Below are 13,698 nucleotides of genomic sequence, written 5' to 3' on the forward strand. Positions count from 1 at the left end.
TGTGTGTGTGTGTGTGTGTGGTAGAGCGAGGTAGAGAGAGACAGTGACGGTGATTAGCTTCGGAGCGAGTACCGACTCTAGAGTCATAGTGAGAGAAACAAAGTGTGTTTCCCCTGTGCTTTCTGACCACGGTGGAAATCTTTAGCAGGAACAGTTAACCCTCTCCTTGATTTGACCTAACCCTAATCCATAGAGCACCTTCCCATACATGCTGAATCACAGGGTCAGTCACTGCAAGCGTCTCATGCTTATACATCCCTTAGTACATTCATGTGGATTTTTTATTTTATTTAGTATTTTTCTTTTATTGACCATACTATTCATGTGGATTTGCTTTTTTATCATCCTGTTTGTGATGTATGTGAATGTTGTGTGTGATGTCTGTAAGCTACCGGGACCTTGAATTTCCCCCTGGGGATCAATAAAGTATCTATCTATCTATCCATCCATCCATCCATCCATCCATCCATCCATCTATCTATTTCATGTTTATGGAGAAGGAGAACCGGGAAATTAGTTGTGGGAAATGCAAGGCTGCCAAGCCATGGCCTAGCGGCGTGCATCGCTGCGACATGTAGTTACATTTTTCGAGAGGTGCACATCATGCTACGGCGTAGGGTCCAGCATAGGTTTGTGTCTTCACGTACCTACGTGCGTAGCAACAGCGTAGATTTTACGCAGAATTATAAATCCGTCTTTAGCGTTGTGACCATGTTAGCATTTAGCTCAAAGCACCACTGTGCCTAAGCACAGCCTCTACAACAGAGCCGCTCGCATGGCTGTAGACTCTTGTTTGCTTTGGGTTGTTTTTCGCCTGCGCCCATTTGGTGTTGTTGTCACTTGCTGTGAGCTTGACAGTGCTGAAATGTGAAGAAAAAGCCAGTGTGTGACAGGCTGTGTCCGTAGCAGAATGAAGCAGAATATTGTAGTATTTTCTTGAAATGGTGTTGGAAGTTGTACATTGTCAGAAGCATATATCTCTGTGCAACATCTCAGAGCAGAAAAACAATCCCTCAAATCTCTCTGTACAACACCTCTGTCAGCTTGAGATGTCTGTATGCAGTATAAAGCTTGAAGTCTCAATTTCATTACAGTCAAATACGTTTTGCCGCGAGATAAAGCATTGAAAATTAGCTCAAGTTTATTTATATCAGTACTGTTATATTCCAGATGTAATTGACTTTTTGGTAGAATAAACGCAGATACATTGCTCATTGTTGTTGCTGTTAATCTGTACATCCTCAAAATAATACTGGGCCCAGAGGCCTGAGAGTGTCTGAGCTGCCAGTTCAGATAGACAGTTTGCTCTCAGACTTCCACACAAGACACACTCCTTTCACAGAGGAGTGAAATTTTAGTGAGAGAGTAGACTTGGGAGGCAGAGGAACTTCATCAAATTGTCTCAGAGATTGCCGGCAGCATCTCACCAACTACTGAAGTGTGTGTGTGTGTGTGTGTGTGTGTGTGTGTGTGTGTGTGTGTGTGTGTGTGTGTGTGTGTGTGTGTGTGTGTGTGTGTGTGTGTGTGTGTGTGTGTGTGTGTGTGTGTGTGTGTGTGTGTGTGTGTGTGTGTGTGTGTGTGTTTGTCTGGAACCTTGACACACCGCTGGAAATAGAAAGAAATGTATTGGTAACTATTTCTAGCATAATTGTTGAAGAAAAACATTGTTGACTGAGTTCAACTTTGCATATGCCTCAGGCAAATATATAGTGCATGTGTAGGTTGTTATCCTAAAATAATTTGAGCAACCAAACATATTCAGAATTTTGACTTATTTCCATGATACTTTTTTAAGACATATACTCAGTGTCTAGTCGTTCTCGTCATTTTGTATCTCAGAGATTGTAAATGAGCCTGTTTTGAATCAGTTGTTAATGACTTGTTAAATGATGTGTTAAATGTATGCTCACATTTGATAAGATAACGTGACATCATTTGGTAACAAGAAGACCCGGAGCAAGGTTGTTTACACTTCTGCAGAGCTGTTTTTTGACCATCAATGACCTCCTGTCTGCGCTAAACGAGACCCAACTCGCTCCCAGTCATGCAGGCGTTTGAAGAGAAACTGTAATTTTACAGCGCTGCGAGATGCTTCAGTGAAGACGCCGTGCCCCGGAGCTGAGGTCAAGCTGAGCTGACACTCTGTCTCAGGATGTGTAGGGCAAAGGACATTTAGCATGGGTGGTTCATCATTACGGATATTTACCCACACGTTTTCTGTAATAAATAGGCTTTCTCCCTGTGGACTCATTTGCCAAAGGCAAGACATGAGAGACGATGAGGACAGAATTTGCAGCTTGAAAAATATCAGCGAATGGCTGCAGATGTTGATGTGAACAACACGTGAGTATTGTTTGTTGACCTTGTGACTAAGATTTGTATTTAAAAAGCTATTAAGTTGCAACAAAAACTGATAAAATGTGGCAAATGGACAATAGCAACTTGGTAGTGCTATGGTGAACACTTGACGCTGCTATCATACATATTTTATATTAACAATTAATCAAATGACTGTATTGTGAATGGGGTCACTCGTGGGGATGAATCTGCAGAGTATTATTCCCTGACTCTACATTTCCCCTCAGCTCTACGGAGCATTTTAGTGACTTTCAGCTCATTGTTTCGATTTTATGGCCTACCGTTTTGCTTTACTCTTACTGCTTCTGGCCGCAGCAGGCAGCTGTTTTAAGCGAAAAGGCAGTGATGAACCCACTGTACACTACCTGCGCATCACCAGACAGCAGATAGGCAAAGTTAGTGACTATTTGTTGAACATACTGTAAGAATTTAGCAGCTAAAGAGCCAGTTATTTGCCTCAGGAGTTGAATAGGAAAACAATCTATTTGAAGATCTTACCTGGATCTAAAGTATAGCGACTAATGGGGAAAAAAAATACCCACAGATTTATAATAAAATATTTAGTTCAGCCCTAAAACAGCTACTTAAAATCCAGACACAATGGGAACTTCCTAGATTCACCACAACAACCCGATGTTAAGAAAATAATTTGATTACATTGTGGAGCTCCGTCCTGCATAAATCAGCAAAATAATTGATGGCGAATATAAGCCATTCATTCTCAAGTTTCCATCTATTACCAATTAAGTTATATGAAAACAAGTAAATTGAAACATTATTTTTTTATAATTGATGTATTCATTAGCCCAATTAATGACCTCATCTACATAACGGAGTGTTTCATATATCAACCTGAATACAGTGGAACATTAGGCAGCGCCGTAAGTGCCTCTTTTTTTCTTGTTGGTAGTTTGGGAGCAAGCAGCCTCCAGTGTCGCTCAGACAAAGTGAAGGATGTGGCTCAGTCAGCAAGGCCAGATACAGTGGGAGGCATATGATGAGAAACAGAGGCAGACAGTTACACACACAGTCAGGAAGAGGCAAGATGGACTGCAGCGGGGTGAATAATAATGGCAGAGTAAGAGCGTAGCAAAGTCCCACAGGACCCGAACATTATTATAGAGGACTCGGTGGGGAGCTGCTGCATCCCCGAGGAGAGCGCAAAAGACGTGTGTGTGTGTGTGTGTGTGTGTGTGTGTGTGTGTGTGTGTGTGTGCGTGTGCGTGTGTGTGCGTGTGCGCGCGCACTTGCATAGACAGAGCATCAAAAGACGAATACTAGCTCTGAAAGTAGGCAGATGCAGATAGACAAATGTTCTGGGATTCAGAAGATGTGAGGGGAAAAGATGGAGGGATGATGGGCTGGGTTGTAATTCAGCTATAATTTATCACCCTTGCATATTTGATTAATTATTTACCAGGCTGTTCATTTACAATTTGATCCATTTAGTGGAGATGTTTTCATTCTCTCTTAGGTGTGTACGTATCTATTTGATGATGTTTAAGGAGACGTCAGCCACTGATTAATTACCAGATTTTAGAAGATAAGTGTTAACAAAGAAATAAAATGTATATTATTACCTGATGAGATTCATACCATTAGCCAATGGTTTATCTTAATGCCTCTCTGCTTGGAAAAATGTTGTCAGGGTTTATTGGTATGGGATGGGAATAGGTGTTCACTGGAGCATCAACCCCCAGCTTGCATCATGGGAATGTGACAAGAGTGGAGCAGTCAAGTCAAAGAAAAATAACTTGATGTATCGCCACTGATAATAGAATAGACTTTAATTGTCATTGTGCAGTAGAACCATACAATAATATATATATATATATATATATAAACATTATCAAGGAATCCAATATTGCACTGAGTCCCATTGCATAGAATCCCTATCTAGAAAGTGCAACTGTGCTGGGTGGGGGGGCATGATTGTTCAGTTCTGTTTGTTTAACCACTACCGTCTAATGTGTGTCAGTTAAAATGCTTTTTTAAAAATTTGAAAAAAGTCAATTTACATTTCAAATTACTGGCATGAATAAAGGCTTCAGAAAAAGAGACACAACGATGTTATCACTGAAGCCAACACAAACATTTTTTTTTTTAATTGGTTGAATAATTTATCTATTCTGACATATATATAGAGTGAGCTCAAAGAAGAGAAATACAATGAAATGGGTACTTCAGTCTCTTGGAAGATGCTAATATACTGTAATGATACTGTAGATGTCTATTGAAAAACATCATTAACTCTATTGGATAAACCTCTTAACAGCAGTTGTATAACGTTTAAAGCAATCTTGAAAGTGCAAATATCCATAACACAACACAATGATGCAACCACACTCTGTAGCTTTGTTTTTGTTTTTTTATAATGTTCTTATTATCACTCACTCTTTATTGCTAGCTTGATGTCACCCACCTTAATATTGAGCTGTGTGGGCTCATCATTTGTGAGGTCCCCCTTTTTTATTGGCAAGAAGTTAAGAGCTCCCTTTCCATCAGATAAAGCTGTTTAGCATGCTCCAGAGGTTGGTGGTCATTAACGCTAATGTTGGAGACTGCTCTCACAGCTTGGACACTGATCAAGACCATAATTACTGTACTATGAAAAAAGAAAAAGCAGCCACTGCTTTCTGTCATGAAAGTAGCTGGGTGGAGATGAGCAGCCTTGGGGAAACTCTTTTAAGCAAAGGAAACAGCTTTGAGTTTGCAGCATGCTAAACTGACAGAGATTAGAGTAGCAGGCTCTAATTGGTCCCTTTCATAATTTCTCCATGTTAATTAGCAATGTTACGTTAAATCACAGCCAGTAAGTGTGAATCATCAGCTCTGGTAGAAGAGGCAATCATCTGCTTAATTTTATCCTTGGCTCATCGGATCATTTTTTTCTGTCACATCAGTCTAATTTGGCTTTTGAAATGTGGTCGCCAGTCAAAACCTGGATCACTGTGATGCAGAGAGTCATCTGCCCAGTGACAATGATGCCTCTTTATTAGCAGTAAATCATTACATTAGTGTCTGAGCAGGACACACCACTGGGCAACAGTCTACTCAGTTTCTTGGCACACAGCAGCACGGCGGCCATGCCAATCAGGCTCATGTCCCATGCTAATCTGGGCTGAGTCCGACGGCCATCTTTGCCATGGCTGTTTAATACTCATCAACAGAGAACCCAGTATCAAATGCTGTCAGGAACATTGCATGTTGCTGGTGAAGCAGAACCCCTACAAGATACAACCGCAACCAATGAGTCATTACACTCATTAATTAATATTCTTTTCTGCAGTGGCTCCTCCTGCAAAACAATTAACATTCTGTTAAACAATTAAAATGCAAATTTTTCTTCTAGTATCATGCATATTTTAAATACTTGAAGCATTCTTAAACACAGTATCCAGTTGCCTGTGTATTTTTGAGACTCTTTTCATTCAAGTGATCTACTTATTTTTTTGGAAATTATAACAAAGGGCGCTTTCAGACCTGTAGTTTTTTTTTGGGTTCGGCTTGTGACATTAACCAAGCGGAGTAAACATGGAATTTATACAGACTGACAGTGTCTAATTGATTTGACAATTTTGGTGATGTCATCCTGCATCATTAGGACACACGAAGGGAAATCTAATGCCGGTGATTTACAGCAGGTCATGCAGAACTTTTATTCTTGTAAGGTGTATATTTATGTTCTCTTGAGTCACAAGAGCTCACGAAGAAATAACTGATTATCAGCTGTTTGACTGCAAATAAGCCGCATGCTATGAATTATGACAAACAGGACGAAAAGAAGGCATTGTGTGCAGGATACAAACACAGCACACCACAGTTTTAACAGCTTCTTCTTGAGTGATCCACGGATTTATTAGTAATTTAGTTTTTAAAAATCAAGCTAAGCCTGTGGTTGGTCATTTTTCTTTTACACCACAAACAAACCGAACCAGAGTCCGCTTGAAAGTGGTGTCGTTCGAGTTGCTTGGTCTGCACCAGGGTTTGATTTACGGCTTTCACACCAAGCAGACTGTACTGACCAGGCATACAAAACCAGGGTTTGTTTAACCAAACCAAACTGGTCAGTTAAAGGTGCCCATAAACTTAACAATCGCAGAGCTTCATTACTGATATGTTTGTGCAAATAAGAGGTTGTTTCATTTTTAAAGCCGCAACACTGCAATGCAGATTTGTTCTTGCTGTTTAGTAATCATCCTTCAGAAAGTCTTGTTTTTCTGCCTTCTTCTGCAGCAGGCTCAAGGTTTGTACAAGAGTTTCAGCTTGGTGGCAGAGGTGGAAAGAGCTCCTGTGTTTACTCTGACAACTTTGTATTGTCTCCTAATTAGGTCCTCAGCTTGAGCACCGTGAAGTGAGACAAGAAAAAAAAAGTAAAACAGGTGTTATTCACCATTCTTGATTTCTTTGTCATGCTTGCCGCACCATGCTTCAACGTGCCTCGAGGAGCAGCATCACACTTAAGTTGAACTCTGCTGCAGCATTTAGGGCCAGATGTACTAACCCTTTTGCGCCCACTTAAAAAAAATGGCAAATTGTGCTTTTCCGTGTCATGCATATGCATTCATGGGAGGTTGAAGGGGAAAGTGGGAGTTTCCCATAAATAAAAACAAAATTACAGTTACTTGAAGAAATCAAAGATGACATTGAATCTCCGACTCAGCGTTCACATTCCATTCCAGCAGTTGTTAAACTCCTCGCTACATGACCAATATTGGCATCAGGATCATTTCAAACAGTTATAGCATCAGCAGTGGGAATATCGCAGTCTGCACTCAGCCGTATCATAGCACCAGTACTTAACGCTTTGCTACAGCGCACTAGCCAAAACATACATTTCCCCACCACTAATGCCAAAATAACACTCATCGAGCTCTTAGCTCATTAACGAGCAGATCAACTTTGTTATTGCTAAATCTTTGTTTTTGCTGTTTTGACTGACTTGGTGGCTGATCCATGATAGAAAGATGTGGGCATAGAAAGGCGCTGATTACCCGATGAACCGCAGGTTTGGTAAATACGACGTGAGCTGAAGTATCACAGCATGCACTTTCTGCGGGTTGGCCACGGCACTGATAACGCTACATTAGCAAATGTAGGTACATCTGTCCCTCAGTGTCATAGTGGGAATTGATTACTTTTAGAATTGCTTTTTTTTGGGATAGTTGTGAATTAAGGAATCACTTGATTTCCTTCTGATTCATCTAGCATTTATTTGCTAGAAAATGTGATCCTATAAATGAAATGTATAAAAGTGAGATAACACCACCAGTCACATTCAGACTCAAGAGGGAAACATTGCAAAACAAGAGCACAGTGAATGAAACTTAATTATTCATGTTGACATTTCCCATAATTGTCTTTGATCTGCTCTACGTAGATTTTTTTTCAGCCAGATATCCGTTTTCCCATACAATATCGATGAAGTTAATTAATCACTGAAATCGAAATTAAATTTAGCATTTTAGTTTTCCCCTTTTTGTCATAACTTTATTAGAATTATGGAAAGAAAATGATTTATTACCCAAATTAACCTTTCCTAAGCCTCAGGGCTTGCTTTTTAGTTGATTTAATGGAGATACAAATCGGAGCATTTGGGCAATCCAGAGTTGACACACTGTGTTAGTTGTTCCTGGAAAAAAATACATCTGATTTAAAATGTAAAAATCAACAAAAAAACCTTTATAGAAAAAGTGTGCCTGTAGGCTTGTTTTATATCTAAATGCACTTGTTGGATCGTCTGCATTGGTATGAATGGAAGTTTTATACAAAGCTTGCGGAGTGATTTATTGGGCCTGTATTATGAAGTAAAAGACTGATTAGCAAAACCTTTGTCAGCATTACTTGTCCTCCCTCACTGTACCTCATGGATGTCTTACTGAGTGCCACTATCCCTGGTGATAAATAGACACTCCATCCCTAATCACTGCCATCGCATTGCCATTACTGAATGGACCACTCATTTCAGGGTTGGCAAGACAGCTCAGCTTGGCCGACTGGCCTGCCAGAGGCATCAGTGCTATGTCTCAAGAAATGTCACCAGTGTGCTGACTTCAGGGATGGAGCCAGCACCTTGGTTGTACAACAGCCCTACGGTTATTACCTGATTTATAGAGTTACATAACATATGACGAGGACAATACATGTTAAAGGAATAGTTTGACATTTTGGGTGGGTAATATGCTTATTTGCATTTTTGGCGAGAGTTAGATGAGAAAATTGATACTACTTTTCACATCTGCACAGTAAATATAAAGCTGGAGCCAGCAGCTAGTTAGCTTATAAAGACTGGAAACAGTGGGTAAACAACTAGCCTGGCTCTCTGACAAAATCAACCTACCAGCACCTTTTAAAACTCTGTAATTAACACTTCAGATCTCGTTTGTTGAAAACAGACTAAAAACAGTGTAAAAGCAATCGTCTTTATGCTAAGCTGTAAGATAATTGGCTGCTGGCTGTAGTTTTATATTTACTGAGCAGACATGAGAGAGGTATTGACGTTTTCATCTCATAGCAAAATAGCAAATATACATATTTTCCAAACTATTCCTAAAAAGAGCACAATTTGTCAAAATGTGTTAGTTGGTAAGTTGGTGACGTGGAGAAATCTTTGAAGTAATATTTTGCTGACAGCATCTAATGTCGATTTCAAAGACAAAACACATTTGGTGATTATTGATGCCAAGTATTGATTTATGTTAAGTATGATGATACAAAAAAAAAAGTGTATACATATTTTAAAGAGAAGATTTACAAATGGAGATAAATGATACCCTTGAACAAATGCCAGTGACTTCCCATCTCCATGCTATTCCTAAGAGTAGAGCTAATTGCCCTCTCTGGCACCCAATTACAATTTCCTTATCAGCCACACTTGAGATAGCAATTTCCTTCTCAACGGGTCTCCAAGCCAATGAGTACCAGACTGCTTCAACCTTGAGCTAACGTAAGAAGCAATAATTATGGTGACATATTTAGACACATGCAGTGTTACCTCTTATTTCATGTAGGAAAGAAGTAGACCAAATACATTTAATGTTGGCAAACAGATTCCTCTTCTTGTAAGTTGCATCGTAAAAATGTTAGTTATTTCTGCAAAATTTCAAAAAAGTACAATAAATAAACAATTTTATATCTGAGGTGAAATTGACTCTCAATAGATGCTTGTTTTTTCTCTTAGAACTAGATATTAATTTTTATTTGCACTAGGGGTGACCCCGAAAGTCGAAAATTCAATACTTCGATCAAAGGAGCTTGATGCGACTGCTAATGTTACTGTCAAATCTTCACTGAGGCTTATGAAACGATGATCATGCCATTTTGGCTATATGGGGTTACTCAATGTCTGAGTTTACATAGAACTACCTGTTTTCCCCTAATAAGTTGATATATAGCCTATTATGTAAATTAAATTAAAATGTAACAAGGAAATAAGTTTTTAATAAATCTATTTCAAGTGCATGAATACATTTAACCACCCCATGACAAAAGTTTCACTTTCCATCGAGCATCTTGGTGGCAGGGATTTAAATCTTTAACTGACAATGTTAAAGACAAATAAAAATCTAAAGTTTGGGTGCACTTTGAAATAGTAAAAGATTATCCAAAAAATTGTGCTTGTTAACATTGATAATTGTAGTGGATAAACACATTATTGTAACCCTGATCGCTAGAGTAGGCTACTGTGCCGCTGTACTACTGTACCTGCAGACAGCGTAGCTTACTGGCTGGTAACATGCAGCTAAAGACACAGGCTAACGTTAGCTTACCGGTAGCTTGCAGCTTGACTATTCCATACACCATGGCCACTGCTGGTGTCGGTGATGACGGAGAAACAACAGAAAATCCTCCTGCTTCCCTGAAGTCACCGGTGTATTGGGGGCTTCGACGGGACTCTATGATGCCGTACACTCAGTAAACTAATGGTGCATTCAATTGGGCCTTACAAATTTAAAACTATGAGAAACCCAAACTGGACTTAAATTTGTTTAATTGAATTTCTGCTTATTCACAGATAGTGTGAGGAAGATGGTTCAATATTTTTTCATAATGACGTTTATTTGTTTACCATCGGTATTGAAGAAGAACAGGAGTATCAGATGACATTTTAAAAATGTACAACCAGTAAACCTAAACCCCTCCATTAATCGATATTGCCCTGCAGAAACCTCAGACAAAACACATGGAAATACAATTGCATTGCTTTGACTTTCTGACCTGACTTTTTGAGACTGGCCTGGCTCTAGTTGATTATGTTGATTTCTTTGGAGATGGAATCTCCATTAATGGGTGTACAAAGAGAAGAAGGAGAGCATGGGAGAAGAAGTTCACCAGTTGAGTATCTTCACCATTTGGCTGTCCCATGCTTTGTTATATGAATACTGTAATCCTCTCACTTCATATCTGTGGGAACTCCTGTACATATGCTCTTGTATTGAAATTTCCATAAATAAATCATACATAAAAAAGAAGTTCACCAGTTGTATTCCCACAGATGCTGAACTACTCCATTTTAAATTTTAAAATAAGTCAGCTAATGCAAAACAACAAAGCCAAAGTCTAAATTAGGGCAATCATGAGCAAAGACTTACTTTGTAAAAGTAGTAGTAGTTGTTTATTCAGTCATCATAAAAACAATAATAGTAATAACTTGGAAATATTTATTATATTATTAATATTTATATTTCTGGCCATCCCTCTGAACTATACTGTATTCTGCGGTAGCAGAGAGGATGGTGCTAATACTGTACATTGATATTGATGCTTTAAATTGGAAATGTTTGATATGAATGCTGATGCTAAACTTGCACTACTTCCATGGCTTGTTATCATTCTTGTACTATTCAGTCACAGATTTATGAGTACACCACAATTTCCTTGAGGGATAATGAGGTTAATTGATTAGCCAATCAGTGTTTTTTGTAGTTCTGTCACATCATCTCCTAGCAACCACATCTGCTGTTGTCATGGGGATCCGCTGCAGACTGGCCTTTGTGTAAATAATGGCAACCTATATATGGCAAAGATTGTCTTTACAAATGTTTAACTTTAGGCTGTAAGGTTGTCTGATGAGTTTGTTTTTATTATTGACTCAGTTAAATTATAAGTCTGGTGATATTCTTTATTTTTCTTATTTTCAACAAATCGCATGAAAAAAACAAAACCAACAAAGAAATTGGTCTTACTGATACGAAGTATTGTCTGTGTGTAGCCAAAGCCTGATAAAGCTTACATCTCTTTGCCATAGACGTTCATTGATGTCCAAAAACATATTAAACATGCCACACTGTTGCATTCCATGATGTGTTCCTTCATTACCATGAACATGGACACTGTAGTTTATTTTAAATCGATCGCACATACACCGTCATGCTGCTGTAAAAACTAAAGTCCCTGACAATTGCACTATTAACTTCTGTTTGAGTAATGTTGGCTGAAAACTACAGTGTCCAGCTGTTAAAGAAAATAATTTTGCCTTTTTTTTTATTTTTAAATGACAGTAATACACATGGTGAAACGCTTTTGTATGTACTGTGTGTAAGGTTTATCAAATGTCCATTGAACTCATTGGATGAGATAATGTTTTATGCATGTTTACTGTATGTTTATTGTCTGTTTATGTGCGATGTATGGCCTTTTTCTGTTCTCTCGACTCCCCAAGACAAATTTCTCCAAATGGAGATAATAAAGGCCTATCTTATCTTATCTTACATCTAGGAACAAATGGGCTCTGGAAGTTGGAAAGTATTGAGAGACCAACTAACACATTGTTTGTTTTGGTCCTGCAATGGTATCTGTTGAAAATAAGACAAATATTGGGGTATTGCCAACTGTATCCTTTAAATAACGAAAGCATACAGTATATGACAATAACCGTAGAATAGGAAATGTCTGGAAAAAGTTGTTGTTTCAATAATTTGTCAAGTAAAAATCTGTTGAGAAGTCTGATAAGGTTCTTTGTCAGTTAAACTATGCATTATGTGTTTGGTATTGTGACATTACTTTCTATTACTAACACCAGTTTTTACAACACACATGGTATGCTAGTGCAAAAGCTGTCATGCAACATCAGCAGACTTGTGTAAAATCCACTGCCTGAAAAATAGCCGCCTGCTCCTTAACCAGAATAACACCATGTGGAGGCTTTTCTTAGAAGAAATGTGTTTTTTTCTGTTCACTCCACAGGTTTAATCAAAGATGTAATCTATCACTTGGCTCCTCTGGTTCTTGTGAAATAAGTCTGAAAGATTTGATGCCTATTGTTACTCCTATACATCTAAGAACTGTGCACCAGATTTGTCTCTGTGGTCTCTACAATGAATCGTGTTAAAAATATTTTACAGTATCATATCCATGATTCATAGAGACTTCACAGCTTACATTGTGTGATGTAAAATACAGTATTTATCTACACATCTGGACTGCCCAATGGGTCTCTTAAGGGCAATTAATCTACCAGCTATCTTAGTTATTAAATGCATTTACTCTAAATAACCCACACCCATAATAATCACAACTGTTTAAGATGACTACACTGCATTATTATTTTCCATAAACTCCACTGTGCTGCTTTACCACTGACTGAGGCCTTGGCTGAATATGACATTTGACAATTTGATCTCTCTCTCTTGGTTCAACAGAACGGTGAAGCATCACTCTTTGAGGTAAACATCCGTTACGTTGGAGGGTTGCTGTCGGCATACTACCTGACAGGAGAGGAGGTAAGATTAATAGATGTCTGTTATTGCTCTACTCTGGTGAGATCTGCTTCTTTCTTTATCTCCAAACAGCCCAGCACTTTGAATGATGAAGATGCGTCCTCTAAGTGTGACTGCATGTGTGCGTATCGTATTGTGTTACGCACAGTGTCCGCATAAAATGATCTTGTACAGTTTCACATAAGCATTCTCATGTCGTGGGGTTTTCAACCAAAACAATGTTGCTTGCTTTACAGAATACATAGGGTTCATTGCTGGAAACCTTTTTGTCTTTTTTTGTCTTTATTATATATTAAAAGTTGAATTTGGACAGTAAACGAGACCCTGTTTTGACAAGCACATAAGTTGCTGGGTATGTAATATATGATATATATTTTGATTTTAGCATCTTATGCAGTTTCAATGGAATTTCACAGTTTTTCTTTAGCCAGTTTCAAGCTGATTTTATATTTCTAGCTAGAATAACAATTTAAGTAACCTCAACCTTGCAGAGCTAAATTCTGTTATGTGCTCTGCTAAAGGCATCACAATTCTTCCAGTTGTTGAGAAAACAAAAACTTAATCTTATGAAAGCTAAAAAGATTTCTTTAAAAATAAATTTAAACTGAAAATGCTGGAAATA

At 38.4% G+C, this 13,698-nt stretch overlaps 1 protein-coding gene across 4 annotated transcripts in view; it reads left to right on the forward strand.

The window, feature by feature from the left end:
- LOC114556871 (mannosyl-oligosaccharide 1,2-alpha-mannosidase IA) overlaps window positions 1-13,698 on the forward strand; it is a 218,198-nt gene that overhangs the window by 136,959 nt on the left and 67,541 nt on the right. For all 4 annotated transcript variants that reach the window (XM_028579966.1, XM_028579964.1, XM_028579965.1 and 1 more), the window contains one exon: window positions 12,999-13,079. In XM_028579966.1, coding sequence (XP_028435767.1) covers window positions 12,999-13,079 — 81 coding nt within the window. The remainder of the gene's footprint in view (window positions 1-12,998; window positions 13,080-13,698) is intronic.

The sequence above is a fragment of the Perca flavescens genome, chromosome 6, assembly GCF_004354835.1.
Source record: "Perca flavescens isolate YP-PL-M2 chromosome 6, PFLA_1.0, whole genome shotgun sequence".
Taxonomy (NCBI): domain Eukaryota; kingdom Metazoa; phylum Chordata; class Actinopteri; order Perciformes; family Percidae; genus Perca; species Perca flavescens.